Genomic DNA, 26,802 nt, shown 5'->3' on the forward strand with positions numbered 1-26,802 from the left:
AAAAATAATCAGTACTTATCTGCTTATTAAAACAAGACAAACTGTTTTATCTACAATTAAGACAAGTCCTGATTTGTACCGAACATATTAGGAAAAGCATTTAACGAACTATTAATTGGACAGCCCAAACTAGTAAATGCAAAACCCAAACTAAGAACTATACCGGACAAACTAGTAAATGTACATAACAAACTGATTTATCTACAAGACAAATCATGATTTGTACCGAATATATTATAAAATGTACGTGACGAACTATCAATTAGATAGCACAAACTAGTGAATGCACAACACAAACTCAAAAAATATACAGGACAAACTAGTAAATGTACATAACAAACTGTTTTATCTACAAGACATATAATTTGTACCGAATATATTGGGAAATGCACATGACGAAGTAACAATCATCATATAAAGACAGTGTAGGTGTTCCATAGTAACCCTTATATTACAGCATCTATCATTTAAAGCTCCGATGGAATGGAAGGCGTACGAAAATTGAAAATGACTCGGTCTCATGATTATATGAGCCGTGCCATGAGAAAACCAACATAGTGGGTGTGCGACCAGCATGGATCCAGACCAGCCTGCGCATCCGCGCAGTCTGGTCAGGCTCCGTGCTGTTCGCTTTTAAAGCCTACTGGAATTGGAGAAACTGTTAGCGAACAGCATGGAGCCTGACGAGACTGCGCGGATGCGCAGGCTGGTCTGGATCCATGCTGGTCGCACACCCACTATGTTGATTTTCTCATGGCACGGCTCATATCGATTGCTTACGTTCAATACTATTTTTTGATTAAACGCCTATCAATATCTGACCAGATTCAAGTTAGTGCTTATTTGTAAAGTGAAGAAAAAATGTACAATATATATTTAGTTAATTCATCAGTATTATATATAATTCACTTAATTACAATTACTATCATGCAATTATAACAATAGTAATAATAAGTAAAGTATTTCCTAAATCTATTGTCAAATTGGTGGGTACTGTTAAGTCGTATTCTATCTAAATAAAATTATGTTTGAACTATGTATTTACCGACAGTTGGCGGACACTTGCAAAATTCTCCTGTGAAGCCATTCGAGTTTTCACAATTACACACCAAGTTGCCGTTGTTGAGTTCACATTCACTTATCCGATTGCACCTGCCTGAAATCAATTTATGTCTAACTACATGCTCTGTAGCTGGCTATATCATTTTTTAAATGTGTTTTTCATTGTAAAGTTATCATCTTTTAAAGACGAAAAGGAATCCGCAGTTCTACGGACCCAGTAAATCACCATTAGTGAATATTATCAGGGTAATGAAAATTGTTAAGTATTTTTCCTTAGTTCAAAATGCATAAAATACTAAGTCTTTAAGTACTAGTATTTGCCAAGTTTTAAACAATTTAATATATTATATGTATTTTTATTTCTGAAAAATTGGTAGATGCTGAGTTTCATACAGTAACTTTTACACATTAGAATTAGTTCTGACCTCAGTCGGCCTGCCCCTACTCTATGGATGTCGGTAAGTGGTCGGAATAACGGCAGGAAGGCCAGCGTCTGCACGTTTTAACAATATAAACCCAAGCAATGTATTATTGTGATAGCATTGCTTTGAATGTAAAAACGAGAATTCATTTACCTTCCGTCACTATCTCCTTGTCTATATTGGAGTGTTTTAATGAATCAAAAATAAAATATAAAATATAAAAAAGAACAATAGTGGTCATATATAGCCTAAATGTCGCCGACATAGATCCAACTTGATACCAATGAGCAAAACTAAATCATATAGACAACATGTTCCAACTACAACTTTAAACCGTCACCTTATTTATGTGCTGCCTTCGGATACACCTTGGCTGTCAAAAAGTCCATGTAAGGAAGCTAACTTTCTCAATTTATGTATATGTACAACTGCATCATTGTGCGGATATTATAAAAAACAAAAGGATCCGTCTACTTACATTTGTAGCAAGTCTGGTTACCGTCAGGTCCCAAGCATGCCCAGCCTGATCTGCACTGAAAAAAATATATGCAACGATTAAACCAAATTCTTCAGTGTCATTGTATTATTAGGTATTTATAAATCGAATTACCTAACTTTCCATACAATACAATATAGAATAATTTAAAACCCCTGGCAATTTAGCTTTATTCTCAACACGAATAAATAGTATATATATGTTGAGAGTTCTGTAGTTAAAACGAAAATTCAAAGTTACTTATAAGCGGCATATGTCTTTAAACACAAAAAGCTCAAAATATTTTTGTTATTTGTTTGTTTTTCTTCTTAGCATTGAAAGCCTTTACTTAATCTACATTAAACCTTTACCCTGCTAAATTTCTAAAATAGACTGGCCCACCATTAATTTTGGACAGTACCTCTTATTATTCAAAGGGGTGTTCACTAAAGAATTATTGACTGAAAAGCGAACAATGCAGACTATGTGCAGTCTGATCTTGGTTTGTACTGGTCGCAAAGGCGGAACAAACTTGCCGGCAGGTAGGTTTTCAGAACAAAAATGACATAATATTATGACTTTAACCTCAATTTTCAATGACAGTTATTCAGATTTGTATAAGAATGAGGTTTCAAGCATTTAAGTCTATATACAACACTATATTAGAAAATACTAGGCCTGTTAAATTAAAGCAGATTTTCCCTTTAAAATGCACATGTTTATGCGGTCAAATGACATAGTCTGCCAAAATAATAATGTCATAGTTCATATCAATAAGTTATGGCAGTACCCAATTTGTTTACCTACGCAAATTGGTGACGTACTGATATTCAAATATAACCATATGCAAACTATATCGATCGGTACCAGAAAAAACAACAACAAAAAATCCCACATATATTCATTACAAGTCGTAATATATTACATATTATTGTAGCTTAAATCATTACCCTACCATACTCGTACTATCATAGACAGTGAATACTTACAAAAATGGCAGGCCAGGGTCAGCTGTAAAATTTAACCCGAGTTACTAGCATCTACTTCTGAAATGCCCTACTGGCGAATTAATTGTTGTACACATTACTTGCCTTAATCAAAAGATAACTGCCAAAGAATTATTAATGTAATAATATAATTTTATTGTTTGCGTAAGTATTATATTTGTGTAAATACTTCAGGTGGCAACAACTATGTTTTTTCTTGGAACCACTAAATTTGACCATTATCAGCACTGAACATACAACTAGCTGCAATGTAAACGAAAAGTAGTAGATTTTATCCTACCCTCATACAAGATATAGCATAAAATCGGCCTGCCTAATAAACTTTGCTTTATCTAGTCATTGTCAAGATATCACTTTAGCGGGAATTTTTGAAATTACATATTTTATCAAAATTTTGCATTGAAACCGTCACCATTGTATTGGAAATGCTTAAACTTAGAAAATGAGTGGTCAAATTATAGGTTTTTATCCGGAAACAAAAATGTTATTGCTATTTTTCACTTTTACAGCGCTTCAGGCGGAAATTTTGAAAACACCTTTTTTCCGAATTTTTCATAAAAACCGTTATCATTGTATTGGAAATGTTCTAACTAAGAAAATAAGTGGTAATATCAAAAGTTTTTATCCAGAAACAAGAAAGTTTTTGCAATTTTTCAATTTTATCCACAAATAGAATTGCACTTGCAAACGTCGTATATGACGTCAAGTCTACACGCTGTTGCTCTTTCCAACGACTTTTTTCCCTATTTTCTGAACAGGTAGGATAAATAGAATATTAGATTACTGTCTGAAAAATTTAAATTTATTAGGCTCGTCTACGAAAATATATAAGGCTCGGCACAGCCTCGCCTAATATATTTTCTTCTACTCGCCTAATAAATTTAAATTTATCAGACAGTAACCTAATATTCTCTATTTATGAGGTAGATTTTGAAACATTCCAATTTTAAACGTTAACGCTGATGTAGATTTGTGATGCGGTTTTGCTACATAAACATGTAGTTAGTTAGTTAGTATCCTTCTCCAGCTTTGAACAAAGTTGTCTTTCAGCCTGGAGTTAACAATATTCTTTAAGGATGTATGCGTATCTAACCAGATTTAGAATTAAGAACTTTACACCAGAAATTAAGAATACGAATAATACTAATTTGAAGTTCTAAATGGTTTATTCATGTTATACCAAGCTCGCTATGAATCATGCAATTTGGTGTACGTGGCTTACGACTTTACAATATTTGAGACATTTAGTACTGTCTAACCTATATGGGGGCCTAAATGTATTACTCGTACTGTATAATGATAAGTTACTTATTTTCAAATAAACTGCAGTTAGCCGAAGCCCAGAAAAGCTGGGTAGCCAATATAAATTCATAAATGCATCTAAATGAACATAAGCATAAATAGCTCATAAAGGAACAAACTACTTTCACAATGTTAATTTTTTTTTAATTGCCTGACAGATTCTTATTCTCAGAGGACAGAAAAAAACATATGAGCCGCGCCATGAGAAAACCAACATAGTGGTTTTGCGACCAGCATGGATCCAGGCCAGCCTGCGCATCCATGCTTTTCGCTAACAGTTTCTCTAATTGCAATGGGCTTTAAAAGCAAACAGCATGGATCCTGAACAGACTGCGCGGATGCGCAGGCTGGTCTGGATCCATGCTGGTCGCAAAGCCATTATGTCGGTTTTTCATTATGCGGCTCGTATACTAAAGCATAAAAAAGCTAGATGCATTGTTGATAAACACTAATAAGTCAGTGATAAGTTAAAAATTATAATATCTTAAAGTTTATAAAACTACATTACTTCAAAATATATAGTACACTTCGGTATGTTTTTTATTGTCACTGTCATTCATATCAACTAACACAACATGAAATACAAAATTCTATATTTTACAGTAAAAGTGTGACCTCGATCTTTCCAGAAAGGACCTGAGTCTTGCCCGTGACACCTCATAACTTCGTTATGATCACTTGTATAAAACCACTTCAAAAGTTTTAAATGACTAAAGAGATCGAAGACCACACAAGCTGTATTTGCTCAATTGTTATTAAATATATCTTCCAATTGTGCCTTTGGCCTTTCAGTAAATGACGTGGATTTGCGCGCGACAGCTTGCCTGATCTTGATGATAATATTTAACCAAGATATCTTAAAATTATTTAATCGAAGGTAACTTTGGAGATTAAAACAAGCTGTGTTGTCTCCATTTTATCCCGTAACGTTCAAATGTAACATTGACCTTTCAGGTTGGGCATACCAACGCTATTGCACGTGAGGCAGACTAGGAGTCGTACACATAAAAAAAAAACAAGTATAGGTTAAGGCCTAATCAACGAACAATTAGTTCTATATACTAGTGTGCCCAATCACGTGATCGCACTACGTCATTTTGAACTCGAAAGTGAGAGTGGAAAGGTAAACAAAAATTATAAATCAGGGCGTAAGTATTTTATTCAATTTGTTGTGTTAATATCATACACATGATTCGAAACCTGTTTTAAATTGCTAGCCCCAATTCTAAGATTTCCCCACCAAAATATTCTCGTTTTAACGCTATTCCTGTTCAACTGACTTGCAGTGAGAACAGCTCAGAACGCACAATGTCGAAAATTGGTTGAACAGGAATAGCGTTAAAACTTGGACTATAGACCGATAACTATTTTGAGTTGCATGCCGGGTAATGTATTTACGGCTGTTTTAAATGAAAAATTGACAATGTATCTAGAATCAAATGATATAATAAATCAAAATCAAGCTGGACTTTGGAAGAAACACTCAACTGTTGATCATATATTCGTCATTTAGTATGCTGGCCGAATATTGTAAAACTAAGAAAGAGGAACTCTTTTTGTGGCTTTATCGACTTTCAAAAAGCATTTGATTCCGTGTGGCGTGCAGGTCTATGGTGAAAATTGTTTTCTTATAGAATACAAGGTAAATTGATAAATATAATCAGAAATATGTATAGCGATATAAAGTCCTGTATTGTCATAATAACGAAACTTGTAATATTTTCATGTGTAGCTCTGGTGTAAGGCAAGCAGAGAATTTATCGCCTGTCCTGTTTTCTCTCTTCCTACATGACATAGTAAATTATTTAATATTTCGTGATGTACCTAGTGTAGATTTTATTGATAATGATGTAGATGTATATTTAAAATTACTGGTTATCCTTTATGCAGATGATACGATTGTTTTTGCAAATACCGAAGAGGAATTAATAACAGTTCTTAACACATTCTATGAATATTGTAAAACTTTGAAAATTAATTATGACAAGACAAAAGTTGTTGTGTTTGGCGATATATTTGGCAGAAATAGGACCATAAGTATTGATGATCATAGCCTGGAAGTGGTATATAACTTTGAATAATTAGGAATTGTTTTTTTCTCTCTAAAAGCAGACAGTTTGCTAAAGCAAAACTAAACAAAAAAAGCATAGTTGAACAGGCGATAAACTTTTTTGTTGGGTTTAACGTCTCACCAACGACACAATTATATGTCAAATGGCGACTTTCAAGCTTTTGATGGTGGAGGAAGACCCAGGTGCCCCTCCGTGCATTATTTCATCACGAGCGGGCACCTGGGTAGAAAAGTTGTTCGATAATACTATATTGCCAATATTGACTTATGGATGCGAAGTATGGGGTTATATTGATCTTTCTGTTTTAGAAAAGGTACATACTGACTTCCACGGACATATTCTACATGTTTAAAGTAGTGTTGTACGGTGATTTAGGAAGATATCCTATGTCTATAGCGATTAAAAAGCGAATTATTGGATTATGGTATAGCATTGTGTCATATGAAAACAAATTATCATCTTCAATATATTAGATCACACACAGATGGTATCTTAGAAACAATGATAACTATGGTTGATTAAAAATGTTAAAGCAATTCTTGCTTAAGCTATATTTAGTTCAATCAATATTTCAATCTCGGGAACTGTTATTGTATAAGGTAGAGCAATTTCTACAATCCGAATACATCAGCGATGGCACAGTGATATAAATGAATCAGCTAAATGTCAAAACTACAAGATTTAAAAAACTGTACATAAATATGAAAAATATCTGGATACTCTATCTTCTTTACATGTTCAAAATTTTATCATTTTCGTATGTGTATTAATTGTTTACAAATTGAACGACTAAGATGGTGCGGTGTTTTGAGAGACAGCGGAAATGTAATTTATGTCGGTCGAATGAAATTAGTGACGAATTCCATTATTTCTTGAAATGAACGTTTTTCACGAATACTAGAAAAAAACTGCTTCCGTTTATCCATAATAGTACTGTAAATTGTGTTAACTTTAGTATCTCAAAGAACGAAAAAGATGAGGGTAGACAGACAAATATTTGTATATTATCTTTGTCGCTTTTAAACACTTCAAAACATCAACCGGCAATCAAATCTGGTACCATTTTTCTAAATGAATTCTAATATTGTTCCTATATATACTCTGGATTAATTATAAGTATGCGGACTCTAAAGGTTTATGTATAGCGCAATCTGGTTTGTACAAATGTAACATTAAAGTGAGCTATTGTGATTACTTTCGTACGTTGTTGTCGTTAAATTTTCACAAATCCGGGTCTGTAGCTCAGGTTGAGCTATAGTGATCACTTTCGTACGTAGTCTACGTCAAATTTGCTGAGGAAGCCAACTAGCTGGCTTACGGAAGGTCGGTGGTTCTACCCAGGTGCCCGCTCGTGATGAAATAATGCACGGAGGGGCACCTGGTGTCTTCCTCCACTATTAAAGCTGGAAAGTCGCCATATGACTTATCATGTATCGGTGCGACGTTAAATCCAACAAAATAAATAAATAAATAAACGTCAAATTTGCACTAATCAGAGTTGCGTTTTTTTTTTGTTGTTTTTTTTTTTCTTGTGTGCATCTCAAATTTCCCTTATTTTTGTTTGTTTGTTTGTTTGTACACACAGCCTGGCAAAATAATGTATGTGTGTAAATGATTTTGTGTATCCTCATGTAACAATTGTATTTGTGCCGAGAGTGTTAAATAATAAACTTAACTAAAAAATAATACTGATTAGTACTACCTTTACGGAGTCATGTGTAAAATAATACGCTCCTTTTGTGCGTGGGCCGATACAGTTCTAAAGGTTTTATCGTTTTTAATTCTAATAGAAAATTATGAATTAAATTTTTATACTTTTATTGACTATTGACTATTAAGGTGTGAATATTAACGTGAACCTATGTGTTTGAACACGACTAGAAATGACTAAGTAAAGGATTCGTTAACTTTTGTCCCAATAAAATAGAACGTGGGGGTGGCATGAAAATGTAAAAGTAGTCAAATGTGTTATTTCTTCAATGAAATAATTGCGGAACATTAGGAAATGTGAATCTCTGATCTAAACAAAGCAATGTCTGATTAAGCTAAATGACAGGAATGTATTTTGGGAGCGCAGAGTAAGATTAATATCCAGCAGGTAATACCGCTTTCGATAAACACAACCTTCCCTAACCAGTCTAAATATCCAGCAGGTAATACCGCGTTCATTAAACGCAACCTGACCTAATCAGTCCAAATATCTACCTGACTACCCATTCAAAACCCTAAGGCTCAGAGGTCAGCATTTTCGCATACCAGAGGTTTACCATGGTTCCCTAGTTGAACATTCAGAATAAGATGTCAGTGACGGACTATAGTATTTTCAATGTTTTCGAAGAAACAGTAAAATGATTTTCAATGAAAAGGTCATGCATGACATGCTGTTATTGAACTAATGGATTCAGTTGGTCAAAGCTGAAATCAAAACTTACTGGATTTCCTTCGTCACAAGGCGTACGAGTATGGTTACCTGGACAACCGGCTTCGGAAAGTTGCAAAACAGCAACTGATGTCAGCAATATCTGAAAATTACTCGAATATCAATATTATATGAAACAATACTCAAAAAGCTAATGATACGATAAAAATCATTTAAAAGCTGTAGGTAATACAAAATTATCTGACAACACGAAATACAAAATTATCAATAAACCATATAGTTTGTAATTTTTTACATTTCATGAACAGTTTTTTTTTCGTATTAGATCATCTGAAAAAAAAACGTTTTACATGCCATACATTGCCGGATACAATGAAAACAGCAAGTTACACAAACTGTCAGTTTACGAAATGTATTGTTTCATAAAAAAACACAAAATATCTAAAGGCAAATATTACTTTCCGGTCATTTTGTATTACAAGAATTTCTTTGATACTGTAAGTATTTCTCTTTTGCATCCAAAAGTTATAGCTTTGGTCCTCTCATTCTTTATAAAACCCGACAACACTGCAGAAACAAATTTACGCTTTGATTTTGAAAAATATATTTTTCTTTTTTTTTTCATGGATTGAAATCATTGGGAAAAATACTTATTTAGCAACGACATTAAAACAATATTAACAGCCACCAGGATATCTAAATGATACGTGTAAAATTAAAAACTATTCTACTGTCGCACTTAGAGACCTTTAGAATAACTACAATTTAATACACCGTTCTTTCAAAGCAATGCTGAAGTAAACAAATAGTTTGATTTAAAATGTAGCTTGGAAGTAGGGATACCACACTGAAACTGTTAGCTGAAGCCACCTGCAAATAAGAAAACTGTATGACATAGAAGGTTTACGGCATGCCAACAATCCCACCTACCAAAATACTAAGACCACTCTATTTACAATATTTAGAAATTTAATGTGTTACCACAATAGGACAACAGACAAATTGAAAAAATAGCTTTGAGGTAGTACACTTGTTTTTCTTTTCCGACTTTGTATTAACTAGAATGCAAACCAAAACTTGCAGAATGTTTCAAAAAAATAAATAATGCACCAGACAACGTATGAAATTTTAGAAATCCAAGCCACTCAAGGAACGAACAATGCCATATATAAATATCTGTTTTCGTCATTGTCGAGTTGAAGGGACTTAATTTGAAATCTTAAAAAATGTTTAGAAAAGGTTTTATACAGTCTGTTTTAAAATAAATCACAACAGTTAAACTATTCAATATTACATAAAATAATGTATGAGTTCATAAAAATTCAAAGTTCAATGTCATATAATAGCTGTTTTTAAGCTCTCTTTTCAACATTTTGAGTTTTTTTATTCAAATTGTTACATAAATATTATCTAGAAATATATATGGTGAACGCCAAGAAGAAGATCTAGAAATATGTTTTAAAAGGTTGACATTTTGTTTCAGTGATTAACGATTTAATCTCGATATTGAAAAATGCATGTATAACATAAACGGAATCGATATAGTCGGGAGGGGTGGGGCGAGTTTAGCGGACCGAAATCGCGCGCCTGCATCATCTATTAATTCTTGGGCATATTTTGTTAGGGGTTAACTCATTTCTGCTATTGATGCATTTCAAGGACCATTAGTGATCCGCTCCAGTTAATTAAGTAATTTCGTATTTTTTGAATGTTTTTGGATATGACATCAAATAAACGAGCCTTATAGTTCGACCAGCTTATCTACAGATATTTGGGTCAGTCCAAAAAATACTGGCAGTGTAAATCATATGTTGTAAGTCCAGTGTTTACTGAGGCTGATCAGTATAAATAAACTCCCTACTAGTAGATCCCTGTTAACTTTACCTCATTGGCAGGTGCGCGTAAAGTACATTTCTAACAGAAGCTGCCAAACATACACAAATGAAGATATTGTCTGTTTTAACATCCTCCGTGCGCGTTCCTTTAATACATTCTTGCATAAAACTACCTTTTTCCACTGGACCCCCAAGAAAAATAGTGTGCAAACTTGGAGAATACTATTAATTGTATGGACATATATTACAAACGAAATTTATGCAATGTATGTTATAGTGAAACGGTTGTAGGAAGACACAAGTAACATGTGACATTGTAGGGATAACGCATGTTTTTTCGTGTTGTTATATCTGCAGAATCACGAAGGATTGGCTGGTGCCCGTGCCCGTTAGGGCGAGGGTACCAACGTATCCCGAGGTATTCTGCAAATGTTATAACACTAAATGAACATGCGCTAACGCTATTCTAGCATAAAATGCATAAAATCTGATAGAAGAATACAATGTCACTCAACGTCAATAAATTTCCATGAAATGCGCGGAATGTCTGAATTGTTTTCTTACGTTGACGTCATTTCGTTTAGAATTATACGTTTTGGGGTCGAATGACGTTTACGCTTTGCAACGGAATGCGCATTCATAAAAAAGGTGTTATAACAGCACGCGAGCGCGAGAATCTCTCTGTTAACACACGTTTACTCTCCTGTTAAAACACCCCCGAAAAGTGACAAGAACAGCAGTTTTATGCTAGAATGTTTGGTAGTAACCATTGTTACAAAGACTTCATTTTATGGAGTGAATATAAACATTTGTTTGGTACGTTTGCACATGTTTTAGAAAACTGCAATTTATCTATAAATTAACAACAAAATCAAAATTAATACTTTCTATTCTATTAAGTTCTAAATTAAATATATTGTTATATACATTTTTTTGTCTCCTGATATATTCAAAAACCATGAAGCAATGACTGTAAAAAAGGACATATTAGGCTAGCATATTTTACAACGACTGGCAAACATGATAAAATGAAAATAAAATCTAAATTTTATATAATTATTTAACTTACTATTGTAAGCATAGATCCTGGCATTTTCGGTTAAAACTTTAAGTTCAAAATATCTGTTATGTTTGCTCCAAAGACGCTCGGAAAATGACTTGTACTTCTTTATATTTGTTTCAAAATATATCAAGCTGTTACTGCCTCTTGTCTTTTAATCCTGTCATATCTGATTTATCATCTCATTTTTTTTTTATATAGGACACTGAACTTTAAACTTTGAGTCATTTAACTTTGTCGTAAAAGTTCATTTTATCCCTTAAAATATGATGTCTAAGATATACAAGCTTTCGCATCGATTTGTTGTCTTTTTCAAAAGCTTTTGGCTCTCGCTATATTATAGCCCTTTTTATAGATATAGCATCTTACGGACGCGGCCAACATTGTACCTCTTTCGATTGCATACAAATGTATGTTTTAATAGGATGATTGCATAGTAAGGTTACACAGACTTATTGTAAATGACCGGTTTTTCTTCCTTTTTAAAAATTCATTTTCAGTGTAAAAGGCAATTTCCGTAAGAATTCGGTCATCATAATGTTCAGAAATTTTGACCATACGTCTTGAAAAGCTGTTATTTGACAGTAAGTAGTATGAATGGATCATGTATCATAAAATGAAAGCGTTTATCTTAATATATCTACTATAACTAAAACATATTAGACATGTCTTCTTATTCAACTTATAAGCCTACATTTACGTTGTTAGAATAGCCCTTTAAATATAGAATAACCCAATACAATTTAATTGTATCTGGGGAAATTGTGATATTTTTGATGGTGCTCTACTTGACAATTGCTTATTGCTAAGAACACAATATAAATAAATTCTCTATGGTACTCGGAAGTTTTTGTCTTTTTCCTTGTTTTCAAACAAAATGCACAATCGACGTACCGAGACGGACCAAAACAAGTGGGTAAATGATATATAGCAAGAATTTGTATACTAATTTTAGGTTAATATAGCTCTCTATATACTAGTATCAGAGATTGAACCAGGTTAACACCCGGCCAACTTGCTCATTTATCAGCAAACATTCCTGTAAAAAAAAGAAAAACCGAATGTATTAGATCTTTTTAAACTGAATATATTATCTTGCTTATAAATATTGTTGAAATGTTATGTCTACAACTCGTTTAAATGGGTCAACCGTATTGTTGAACTTATAAAATAGACTGGCCCAGTTTATAGGTTGGTCAGGGCTACGGTGTGTATTGTATTTTGCCATCGAAACATTTGTATAAAATGCTTCTTCCCCTTCGGTTTGATCCGTTCATGTTAACAAACATGTTTGGACTGTAGATCGAAGCGTAATACTTGTTTATATGAGCAGTTTGAACCGGGTACAATTGTTTGTTGCACAGTGTGATTTATGTTTCGCAAAGAGTCCACAGTCAGAGTCAGAGTCAAAAAGAATTTGACAGGTTTTTCACAAGGAAAGCAAATATGAAATAATTTGATTTTATAACATTATTCCATACATAGTTTAATAAGGCAATTGTTAAATACATTAGTTGACCTAAATGCTTGGTATCTTGTTTGGTTGCCTGTAACTTGTTACTTAAAACAAAAATATTTACTTTAATTAAACGTGGAAGTTTCGTTTTCTATTTCGTTTATCGAATAGGAAATCTAATCTGAGCTGTTTTTAAAGCTGTTGTTTACTAACATTTCATCAAACCTGACTAAGTTTGCTGACAATAAGACAACTGTTTCTCAAGTGACATATGTTAATCTTAAATCAAAACCAGTGAACAGTATATTGAATAAAATGACCGTTGATAACCTTCTCTATGTGTTACAAGCATACGTAACGGATGGCAAATCGAAAATGGCAAAAATGGACAAGAATCATGATATTATTGTCACAAGTTGACATACGGGCATCAATGTATCTGTAGTTTAAATCTTTTTGAAAATTTTTGAGTTATTGAGGTAAATGTCAGATTTTACGCATGAAATACCTCTCATGTTTTTCTGTATTTCTTAACTTAAATTTCCATGTGAATTTTATTAAATTCGGTTCATTATAAGAAAGTTGATATTTTATAAACTTCAGTAATTTATGTTTTTATCCCCAAAACCACTATAACGGGCCTTAAATTGTCCAATTCCAATCCGCGCCAAAGTAGTCAGATTTCCCGGCTATATCGTGATTCCCGTGGAAATGCAAATAGTCTGAGTTCACGCATATGTCGTGAGTCCCATGAAATTTAGTACTTGGCGGGACATAACCCTACAAATAGACTGGACTAGATATGTCTAGTGCACACCAATTTCGACATTAGACGAATTTATGTCAAATTGATTTTTCTTGGTAGAAATTTTGCTCGATCGAGGTAAGAAATTCATTTGTTAGATTTTTGTATAACTTTTGAATTACGATTTTTATTTTAGAATTTTGTAATGTTTACTTTTTGGCATGTGATTTTGCCTAGTTTGGGTATGTCAGGATAATTTATTAAATTTTTCAGGCTTTTGTAAATTATTTCGAAAGAGGAATATAAAATGTTTCGTATGTATAAGCTGTAAGATTTATACTGAAATATATTTATTTATACTGAATTACTCTTTGTCATAAACATATGTCAAACATTTTGTTGTTAATTATGGAACGCCGTTACTGCATTGCATTGTAATGTATAAATCTATGTGGCAAGTCTAGTACCGTGTATGTAATATGTTATTGTAATTTAAAAATTACTGCCAGTCTATAGCATATACATACAATGTCCGTATTGTTGTATGGTACCTGTTATTACATTCGTACCAGTTATTGTAAAACGTTTGATTTGCATTGCATTTTGTTAATTTGTGATTGTAAATAATAGCTGCAGTTTATCATTTCATTATCTATAGTTTTTCATCACAAACTTTTCATATCTTTTCCATACTTTAACTTTAGACTTGTAAGTAATTAATTTTAGAAAAAATGGAAGTAATAAGTGACGTTTTTTAATCACGTGACGTATGAACTTAGTAGCACTCATATTTTGTATAAGTAGCACATATTATTTTATACTCTTCTGTGAAATACTGAAATTTATCAGTGAAATGAAATTGATATTTTCACTGTTTCAAACAGTGAAAATATCATTTTTATTTTTCACTGATACGGAACTACATGTGAATGCGAAAAGATATGAATTATAAATGAGAGGACATTTCTTAGGAAATATTCTTCAGTAAAGGTAAAGATGTATAAAAATAATAAAGGGATCATAAATATTTACATTTTATCGTAATAAAATGTCAAAGAAATCAGAAAACGTAGCAGAATTGTTTAAGAAATAATATATCTCATCCAGTGATTTGAATAAATTATCGTTTGGAGTTCAGATGCGAAGGAATTATATCACGAGGGCGCAGCCCGAGTGATATAATGATACGCTTCTGAACGACAAACAATGATTTATTCAAGAGCAACTCACAAAATGAGATATATTATTTCGATTCTAACACGTTAGCAAGGACTTTTTAAGTATATCCTTGACGACATTCATTAAAAATGTGCCCGTTTTCAATCGGTTTCTTTTCCAGAGCGCCGCTATGCCGTTTGACGCCATGACGTAATAATTGTGACGTCAGAACAGTGATTTGTTGTATAATAATTCACTGTTTTCTGCCTTCTTTGTTTAATAGGAAAATGAATCGGACTGTGTTAGAATTATAGTTTTTCTACAAAGACATCCTGGCGTCACGATCACGTTATGATGCGATGAACGTGACGTTCCGCGGTCAAACTGAATATATTTTGGTTAAAAACATTAAAAATGCATAAAATAAATAGAAAATTTGTTTGTTTTTGTGTAAGATCGAAATATATTTCACTCGTGAACACCATAATTTACATTTTCTCTCGTGGCTGCGCCTCTCGTGAAAATATTGCATTATAGTGTTCACTCGGTGAAATATATTTTCACTAAAACAAACAAATTTCCTCTATTTATTTATGGGAGCCTACGATGGTATGGTGTACCCAAAGGAGCAGTTTTATGCCCTGACTTGTTTTTTTGCTATGGTGCTTACCATATGTTATATATTTTAGCTTCTTCCACCAGGCGACCTTTACCTGGTGATGATGTCACGATCCGGAAGTACAATGCCCGGGGTTAACTTGCCTTCACTCGCCTGGATGTGATTTTCCCAGCGCAGAGCTTTCGTCCCATGGTTGTGCCGTAACCGCAAAGACGATGACTTTTGCAATCAACTGAAACAGCTCAGCGATGCAAACACCATCATAGGGAGCCAAAACGGAGTCAACGTTTTCAAGGTTTAGAGGGACTTTTATACCCGCATGCTGTTCTCCTCGGCTTAGTGATCGGTAGAAAAGATACTAAGCCTTTTGAAATATGATATTGAACGGGTGTGCGGTAGCCCACTAAAATACAGGGATAAAGGGCGTAACATATGTCCCAGAAGTAAAATAGATATGGTTTTAGGCCCAAATTTGGGACCCAGAAGATTTGCTTGCAAACAAAATAACTTGAAACTTGAAAGTGTTTTATTTGATTAAACGCCTATTTTTACTTAAAACATATTCAATGGCGTTTTACAAACATACAAAACTTTTACGTCTAAAAATTAAAACATGTTAAAGATGTAAGAAATAAACGAGCATAACTATCATTGGTAAGTAAACTATTAGTATTGAGTAAGTATTAAACTAAAGACCATGCATCTTAAAATTTAAGATTTATAAACGTTAGTTATAGTGACATGTCCATAAGTTATTACAAACAGCTATACTTTTGTATTAAACAGTGATAAAATTGCACATATTCGAATGTATTTACACAGCAAGAATCATCCAGTTCATGTTACCACAATATTTTCAAAATCACAGTCAAGGGCTCTAAAAGAGCGCAAAGTAATTTCTAAAATTATGAGTTTTCAACTTCTTTTTGAAAGCATCTAATGTTTCTGAGTTCCTTATTTTGAGAGGCAATTCGTTCCAGAGTTTAAATCCAACAGTACTAAAACTTTTGTCACTGAACGTTTTGCGCTTATTGAAAGGAACAACGAAGCACCCAGTAACGGAATTTGAATGTAAGAGTTTGTTTTATGAGAAGTTTTGAAAGATATTCCGGAGAATTTCCGACTGGACAATTATACACGTGATTCTGGCTTTGATGGGTAGCCAGTGAAGATCATAGAGCGCTTGTTTGGAACTGTGAGGTATGAGGTATTGCCGTCACTAGATCGGCGTCGACGTAGGCTTTGTTTAAATTTTCGTTTAGGTCCACCTTTCTGCACACTTATTTATCATTACTATTACTCTTTCCTTACATCTTGTCCGGCACTTGCAGAGAAACAATGGCATCCACAGGGGTTGCTCTTGTTTATAGTAAGTTTTACCATTTATTAAAATTATGATATCTGGTTTAGATCTACTCAATAGTCCGAATGCTTTCTAAAGGAACGACATTAAAAGACGGTATAGCATTGTTTGAAAGTAATATGGTCATGAGATTACTGTAAACATTTCAAAGTTTGGAACGTCTAAAAAAATTAAAACAGTATTAGATAGTATTATCACCTATTTTTTCGCCATCTGATCAGAAAAAAATATACACATTGATTTTCTTTTCTTAATTAACTGAAGATAAAAAAAATCTTCCGCGCTGTCACTGAGGCTTCTAAATATTTCTGTCCATATCAGCTTTTGTAACACGTTTAAAAATAAAGATATTTATATAGTAAATGATTAAATGTCATGTAAATACTTTGTATTCTGTTTAAGAAAGGTCAGTTTTAATTGATAAACTCGGAAAAGCAGCAGCTTGATCTTGATATAAACAATTGAGCCGCGCCATGTGAAAACAAACATAATGGCTTTGCGACCAGCATGGATCCAGACCAGCCTGCGTATCCGCGCAGTCTGGTCAGTATCCATGCTGTTCGCTTTCAAAGCCTATTGCAATTACAGGAACCGTTAGCGAACAGCATGGATCCTGACCAGACTGCGCGGATGCGCAGGCTGGTCTGAATCCATGCTAGTCGCAAAGCCAATATGTTGGTTTTCTCATGGTGCGGCTCATTGTTGAATTTTTTTAAACATGATACTGCGCATATGAAATTGATATGAATTAGCAATACGAAGATACGTAAATATTAATAAATGTATAATGTGTATTTTAAGACATTAAACCTTGAATAACATCAAACACAAAAGAGCAACAATTTTTCCAAAGGTAATACAATTTGAATGTGGGATGCAATTTGTACAATCCTTGTTACATTCAGTTTTATTTACTTTTAAGTGTGTGTGGGCATACTTGATGTTATGTCCGTCCATCCGTCCGTCCTTTCCGAAATTACCAATTCTCCAACATTGAGTGAACACACACACACACACACACACACACACACACACACACACACACACACACACACACACACATCGAATGTCTTTGTTAAACCTAACCCTAACATTGTGCACTCAATACGTGCGTACATCCAATAGGGGAGATTTAATATTGGCGCTAACTACTTCGTTTTCAAGAGATCCGGTTATGTCTGTATGACTCTGAGAGTGCTCATGGTGTCAGCACATGCGTATATATTGCTCGGTAAAGGAGTAACTTGTTACGGTCCTTTAAAATTTTACGGAATGTTGTATATTATGTTGAGCCTCTCTCCAGATACGCAGGCAGATATTATAACGGCATTTAATAATACATCACGCTATCTAGATGATATTCTTAATATGGATAATCCGTTTTTTGGTCAATTGGTGGGTACTATTTATCCTAGGGAGCTTCAGTTAATTAAAACTAACAATTCGGATACTGATGCTTCATTTTTAGATTTACATCTCTCTATTAATGACAATTTTATACATACCAAAATTTATGACAAGAGGGATGATTTTAATTTTAATATTGTAAATTTTCCCCATTTGGATGGGGATGTACCTCAGGCTACATCTTATGGGGTATATATTTCTCAATTAATTCGGTTTGCCAGAGCGTGTAGTCATGTCAAACATTTCAATGAACGTAATCAATATATTACAGGTAAACTTCTTCAGCAAGGCTACCGTTATAACAAATTGCGTAAATATTTTGCTAAATTTTATTATCGTAATTCTGATTTAGTTTTAAAATTCAATAGTAATTTAAAGACACTTCTGCGAGAAGGTATTTCTAAACCCGTTTTTTATGGGGATGTGGTTTACAAACTTCGTAAGATCTTGGGTCATGGTAATTTTCCAAATGTATTTGGAAAGATTATCAAACGTTTTATTAAAAGAGGTTACGACCCAACTGTTTTGAGACATACCGCATGTTTAGTGTTCAACCCGTTTACAGTTGGACACTACGCTTCCCTCTTTCATTGCGTCTGACGGAAGAGGGGGAGGACTCTATGATAAGCAGCTTTTAAATCCTACCAGGACTGAACTATTTTGATATTTGTCTTCTGGCCTGTTTCGTCGGGCCCTTAAGGATGTTTCTCTTGTTGCTCTGTCTTCTGAAAAGGCATTGAGTACATACGTTTTTGGTTCTTAAGGTTTGTTTTTTTATATATTTATACACGAGCATTTTTGTGTTTTACATGCCATGCCTTTTTGTTTCCATTACGTGTGTAAGAGATTCACCTGGAGGGGATTACTTTTATTTACACTGTTCCATGTTTTTGGAACATGGTGGGGGTAAGAGTGAGGTTAGGTGCACCATAAACCGGTTTAAGCTCCCCAGTGGTGTTTTTGCCACTGACCGTTTCAAGGCGGTGCCCCACTGTGTTCCTTTGTTTGTTCGTTTCGTCTTATGTGTTGGCTTTGTGTGCGTGTGTGTTGTTCGTTTTGTCCTTATGTGTTGGCTTTGGGTGTGTGTGTGTGTGTGTGTGTGTGTGTGTGTGGTGCACGCGTCTGCGTGCTGGGGGTTTCGTTTTTAGGAGGCTACGTTTTTGGTGCGTGGCATTCCCTGTTTGATATTTTTCTTTGTTTTTTACACAATACTGAAACTACCTATGACAAGAAAATTCCTTTTACACTTTTCAAATGATCTGAGCCAGACTTAAGGCAAAGTATCATAATGAAGTATACATGCGCCTATTGTTAGGACATATCATATTCATGTTCTATGCATACATTGTGTTATCTGATATGAGCTATATCCCATTGATATTTTACAAATGAAATGCTTGTCTGGATAACTGTTCTTACAGTTTTCAAGAGAACAGATCCACACAGACAGAAAAGTATGACTGTATGGAAAAATATAACTGGATCATGCACTTAGACAAAATATCAGGAAATAAGTGGCATCTGTCCAGTTCAAGAGTTATGGCCCCTTGTTTTTCTCTCAGACTGTTATAAGTTATGTTACACGTTTAAGGGCCCAGACCAAAATAACAGAAATCAATATTTTTAGTGAATTATAAGAATATTAGAATGAAATATATCAGGTATTTTCACAGTGAAAAATATCAAACATATTTTTCACTGGTAAGAACCTTTAGAATGAATAAATTTAGTCAAAACATTAAATAAAAAGGAATTTTGTTAGTTTTATATGTAAGAGCAAAATATCTTTCATTCATAAACAACATGTCTTACATATTCGCTCTTGGCTTTGCCACTCATGAAAATATTGCATCTGGTGTTCGCTTGTGAGAGATATTTAAATCTTACATTGAAACAAACAACATATTTGTCTAAGACATATCCTGATTTTATTACTATATTACTACTCGGTACCAATGAGCGATATGTTCGATGAGAGATGTTCAAATATTTACATTTTATATAGCTAATATTATACTGCAATAAACTGTTGAAAACCCAAAGATTACTGGAAAAATCAATACTTGTTTTGACGACGATGACTTATTCATGTTGCATTTTCATGCATTATTATTTGGATGAAGTAACACGATTTGAACAAACATTCTGCATATATTTCACCACTCAAACTACGTTGGAACCACTCGCCTAATAAATCCATAAACACTGTGAATTTGATACATGTAATACGTAGTTTGTTCAGCCTACACCTTTGATAATTAGGTGTCTGTAAATACAATGGAAAGATCGGTTTTATGTCGGTGATTTGTTAATTTCCAGTAAACAGAGAGACAGAAACAATTTTTTTTCGTCATCATGTTTGTCATATGTATATGTACAGCAGATGGCGATAATTAAAAAAAAATGTCAAAATTGATAGGCAGGTCATTTCAGACTTAAGGTATTGAAATCTGGATGAAGATTTCGTACGTCAGATATACAAACTGGTGTGTGTATACTCACCAGATGTCATACTCGTTGAAAAAGTGACAATTCCCCACGGATAACACAATGAGAATCCAAATCTAGGCACTGAAAATTTCTGAGACGCTCTTGAGTGTCTTCCACATAACAAAAAAAAAACTCGTTTTTCTCAGGGGAAAACACATTCGAGTGTATCGTTAACGTTGGACTTATTGATAGAACCAGACTGTCTGTTTACAAAGAGCTACGCTAAAGTAGTCGGACAGACCTATATCTAATAGCGTTTCCGTCTCTGTGTTCTGCAGGCTTTCTCTCGCTCTGTCCCACTGCTCGCATAACACTGTGTTTATATTGGAATATGATGAATTTGTAGACCTAAATGGCTACCTTCGTGTCATGTTAAACGCCTTTGTACGTGTTTATCATGAAAAGATTGCTGTATAAATCTGGCATGACCAAATGTCTTCATCTAACTCATCTATCTTATTTTCATTATTCACTTATTATCTCTATGTTTATTACATTAAACAGATATCTTATTTAATTTGATACCAAAATGCTCTTATCAGCCATATCGGCTTCGGAAAATTCTGTGTTGTAATAGAGAACACGACAGTGACCCTAACAACTCTAAACACGCGCAGTCTTGTCAGGATCCATGTTATTCGCTAACAGTTTCTCTAATTGCAATTGGCTTTGAAAACGAACAACATGGATTCTGACCAGACTGCACAAACGCGCTATGTTGGTTTTCTCATGGCGCTGCTCAAAACGACTTTCTCACTGAGTTTCAAACGGATATGTCGAACATAATCAGTATGTTTTGCATTTGAACTAATTTGTATTAGGTACGAACATTAGATTTAAATTTCGGCAAGGTATTTAAATCTTATTTTAGTTATAATCGTAAACGTTTGAGAATACTATTAATTGTACGGACATACATTACAAACGAAATTTATGCAATGTATGCTATAGCAAAACTGTTGTAGGAAGACACTAGTAACGCATAGCAACCATCGTTCGAATCCTCAAAATGTGATAAAAAGGTTACATAGCAATATTTAAATGTATACTGAACCCAGATTCATATAAGAAAATAGGTACTTCATACATGCAGTATCTTCGTAAAACATGAAATTATCATGCTTGTGTATATAAATAGGATCGTTGACATTTTGTATCATCTATTAATTCTTGGGCATATTTTGTTAGGGGTAAACTCATTTCTGCTAATGATGCATTTCAAGGACCATTGGTGAACCGCTCCAGTTAATTAAGTAATTTCGTATTCTTTGAATGTTTTTGGATATGACATCAAATAAACGAGGAGGTCTGCCCCCAGACATGTGGCGTGCCAGGCCCACCGGTGTGTGGACACGCCCTGATGCCTATGAACAGACCCCCAGCTATGGGACAAATAGCTCCTGTGTTACCAGGATAGGGTTTTAACTCGGAACTAAGGGTGAGGTAACCCCGAAAGAAACCTAGAGAGTTGAAGACAAAGGTGCTGGGCCATTGGCACTCTCTTAACGAACCACAGCACCATGCAATGTCGCTATGTCTACACAGCCATCCGGTATTGCGAACGACAAGAAGAAGAAACGAGCCTCATAGTTCGACCAGCTTATCTACAGATATTTGGGTCAGTCCAAAAAAATACTGGCAGTGTAAATCCTATGTTGTAAGTCCAGTGTTTACTGAGGCTGATCAATATAAATAAACTCCCTACTAGTAGATCCCTGTTAACTTTACCTCATTGACAGGTGCGCGTAAAGTACATTTCTAACAGAAGCTGCCAAATATACACAAATGAAGATATTGTCTGTTTTAACATCCTCCGTGCGCGTTCCTTTAATACATTCTTGCATAAAACTACCTTTTTCCACTGGACCCCCAAGAAAAATAGTGTGCAAACTTGGAGAATACTATTAATTGTATGGACATATATTACAAACGAAATTTATGCAATGTATGTTATAGTGAAACGGTTGTAGGAAGACACAAGTAGCATGTGACATTGTAGGGATAACGCAGGTTTTTCCGTGTTGTTACATCTGCAGAATCACGAAGGATTGGCTGGTGCCCGTACCCGTTAGGGCGAGGGTACCAACGTATCCCGAGGTATTCTGCAAATGTTATAACACTAAATGAACATACGCTAACGCTATTCTAGCATAAAATGCATAAAATCTGATAGAAGAATACAATGTCACTCAACGTCATTAAATTTCCATGAAATGCGAGGGAATATCTGAGTTGTTTTCTTACGTTGACGTCATTTCGTTTAGAATTATCCGTTTTGGGGCCGAATGACGTTTACACTTTGCAACGGAATGCGCATACATAAAAAGGTGTTATAACAGCACGCGAGCGCGAGAATCTCTCTGTTAACACACGTTTACTCTCCTGTTAAAACACCCCCGAAAAGTGACAAGAACAGCAGTTGCATGCTAGAATGTTTGGCAGCAACCATCGTTACAAAGACTTCTTTTATGGAATGAATATAAACATTTGTTTGGTACGTTTGCACATGTTTTAGAAAATTGCAATTTATCTATAAATTAACAACAAAATCAAAATTAATACTTTCTATTCTATAAAATTCTAAATTAAATATATTGTTACATACATTTTTTGTCTCCTGATATATTCAAAAACCAAGAAGCAATGACTGTAAAAAAGGACATATTAGGCTAGCATATTTTACAACGAATGGCAAATATGATAAAATGAAAATAAAATCTAAATTTTATATAATTATATAACTTACTATTGTAAGCATAGAGCCTGATCCTGGCATTTTCGGTTAAAACTTTAAGTTCAAAATATCTGTTATGTTTGCTCCAAAGACGCTCGGAAAATGACTTGTACTTCTTTATATTTGTTTCAAAAGATATCAAGCTGTTACTGCCTCTTGTCTTTTAATCCTGTCATATCTGATTTATCATCTCATTTTTTTTTGATATAGGACACTTTGAGTCATGTAACTTTGTCGTAAAAGTTCATTTTACCCCTTAAAATATGATGTCTAAGATGTACAAGCTTTCGCATCGATTTGTTGTCTTTTTCAAAAGCTTTTGGCTCTCGCTATATTATAGCCCTTTTTATAGAAATAGAATCTTACGGACGCGGCCAACATTGTACCTCTTTCGATTGCATACAAATGTATGTTTTAATAGGATGATTGCATAGTAAGGTTACACAGAATTAATGTAAATGACTGGCTTTTCTTCCTTTTTAAAAATTCATTTTCAGTGTAAAAGTCAATTTCCGTAAGAATTCGGTCATCATAATGTTCAGAAATTTTGACCTTACGTCTTGAAAAGCTTTAATTTGACAATAAGTAGTATGAATGGATCATGTATCATAAAATGAAAGCGTTCATCTTAATATCTACTATAACTAAAACATATTAGACATGTCTTCTTATTCAACTTATAAGCCTACGTATACGTTGTTAGAATAGCCCTTTAAATATAGAATAACCCAATACAATTTAATTGTATCTGGGGAAATTTTGATATTTTTGATGGTGCTCTGCTTGACAATTGCTTATTGCTAAGAACACAATATAAATAAATTCTCTATGGTACTCGGAAGTTTTTGTCTTTTTCCTTGTTTTCAAACAAAATGCACAATCGACGTACCGAGACGGACCAAAACATGTGGGTAAATGATATGTAGCAAAAATTTGTATACTAATTTTAGGTTAATATATCTCTCTATATACTAGTATCAGAGCTTGAACCAGATTAACACCCGGTCAGCTTGCTCATTTATCAGTAAACATTCCTGTAAAAAAAAAACGATTGTATTAGATCTTTTTAAACTGAATTTATTATCTTGCTTATGAATATTGTGGAAATGTTATGTCTACAACTCGTTTAAATGGGTCAACCTTGTTGTTGTACTTATAAAATAGACTGGCCAAGTTTATAGGTTGGTCAGGGCTACGGTGTGTATTGTATTTTGCCATCGAAACATTTGTATAAAATGCTTCTTCCCCTACGGTTTGGATCCGTTCATGTTAACAAATATGTTTGGACTGTAGATCGAAGCGTAATACCTGTTTATATGAGCAGTTTGAACCGGGTACAATTGTTTGTTGCACAGTGTGATTTATGTTTCGCAAAAGAGTCCACAGTCAGAATCAGAGTCAAAAAGAATTTGACAGGTTTTTCGAAAGGAAAGCAAATATGAAGTAATTTGATCTTATAACATTATTCCATACATAGTTTAATAAGGCAATTGTTAAACAAGAAATATCTTTAAAAATGATGGTCGGCGAATTGTAATAAGGAAAAAAGTTTATGAATTTTTCATCTAACATTCATCTTTCATCTAACATTTTTCAAATTGCAAAACTAAACACCGCACTTTAACAATTTAAATGGTTCTCTTTTAATTTTTCGCAAAGGTTTCGTAGGGTTGCAATTTTGTTTCGTTTATCCTTAGACGAATAATTACAGCAGTAGTTTGATGAAGATTCATGAAGCGGTTCATGAGAAGAGGTCATTAAACGTGTTTATATTTTTAGCTAAATTGGTCCCTATCCCCATTTGTAACAAAATAGCAGGAAACCTTACGATATTGTTACACATCGAGTTTGATAAAAATCTATTACAATTTAGTGGTTAATGCGAAGAAAGGCATATCTACTTTTAGCTATAGTGGTCCCTAATAGGGCCCAAGTTCCTATATAAATAAATTTGGAAGAGGACCTTATAATGATGCTCCAGACCAAGTATGACAAAGATCCACCAAGCTGTTCATGAGACGCTGTATAAAGGCATTTCTAGTTTTAGCTCTAGCAGCCCCTAAAAGGGGTCAAATGTCCCAGCTGAACAAAGTTGGCTGCAGGCCTAATAAAGATGCTACAAATCAAGTTTGATTAGAATACATGAGAAAAAATCAATTAAAGGATTTTTTTATTTATTATTTTTATTTATTTCTAAAATAGGCCAACTGATCCCGCTTTAACAAATGCATATTCGCTATTCATGAATCTTTGGACAATGACGTCACACCTATAAAAAAGTGAAGGTCAAGCAAAACATACAATTGTAATTATTTCAATATTTCTGTTTCATAAGCAAAGTTTGACCGTAGTCATATCACATAGATAAACTGTATGCAGCGTACCTTCATTTCAGTGTGTAATGAGATTCAGTCATTATTTAGCATATATATAATAAAACAGATTTCAACTGAGTTCAATATTTGCATACCATACTAAAGAAAAATATTCATATATAATAAATCAGTTAAATAATTTATAACAAATATATCAAAGCAAACAAGTACTCATTTTAATATGCAATCTGAATAAGTCTCAAAAGCAAGAAACCTTTTCATATACAGACGACAATTGTAACAAGGAAAATCTTTTAAAAATCACTTCTCTACATAAAAGATTCTTATCACATCCTTATTCATGTGATACGCAGACCGTATTCAGCTCTTTCCTTAATTTGATATATGTTGGTATTTGAACAGGTTTTTATCATATTTATTAAATTTACTTATCATTTTGAGATATATCAATATTCTTGCTAAATATACTGAGCCAAAGTTAGCTTTAAAACTGTGAACAGCGTCGTTTAGGATAAACGCTTTGTCTACATTTCACTCAGCGTAGCACAATCAACAGAGTGAAAGAAATTGACACTCTCGTCCAATCAGGCAGAGTGTTGCATAAATCTTCCATTCTGATAAATTATCTATAATGCGTTATCAAGTAGTTTGATTTGCAAACTGAAGTCACGTGGCATAGGTAACGAAAACGAATTTAGACGGCGTCGCCGAAAAAATACTTAGAGAATACTATTAATTGTATTAATTGACCTCAATGCTTGGTATTTTGTTTGGTTGCCTGTAACTTGTTACTTAAAACAAAAAATGCACTTTAATTAATCGTGGAAGTTTCGTTTTCTATTTCGTTTATCATATAGGAAGTCTAATCTGAGCTGTTTA

At 33.8% G+C, this 26,802-nt stretch overlaps 1 protein-coding gene across 2 annotated transcripts in view; it reads right to left on the minus strand.

Annotated features, from left to right (window-relative positions):
* The window catches only part of LOC123559046 (uncharacterized), a 30,199-nt gene extending 6,459 nt beyond the window's left edge, over positions 1–23,740 (minus strand). The window contains exons 1-4 of one of the 2 annotated variants that reach the window (XM_053543664.1): positions 23,600–23,740; positions 8,773–8,862; positions 1,963–2,017; positions 1,046–1,156 (exon numbers count right to left, since the gene is read on the minus strand). In XM_053543664.1, coding sequence (XP_053399639.1) covers positions 1,046–1,156; positions 1,963–2,017; positions 8,773–8,862; positions 23,600–23,629 — 286 coding nt within the window. In that variant the 5' untranslated portion in view covers positions 23,630–23,740. Of the gene's footprint in view, positions 1–1,045; positions 1,157–1,962; positions 2,018–8,772; positions 8,863–11,624; positions 11,750–23,599 lie in introns of those variants that run through there. The other variant, XM_053543665.1, reaches the window with a different exon arrangement.
* Positions 23,741–26,802: the final 3,062 nt, after the last annotated feature.

The sequence above is a fragment of the Mercenaria mercenaria genome, chromosome 5, assembly GCF_021730395.1.
Source record: "Mercenaria mercenaria strain notata chromosome 5, MADL_Memer_1, whole genome shotgun sequence".
Taxonomy (NCBI): Eukaryota; Metazoa; Mollusca; class Bivalvia; order Venerida; family Veneridae; genus Mercenaria; species Mercenaria mercenaria.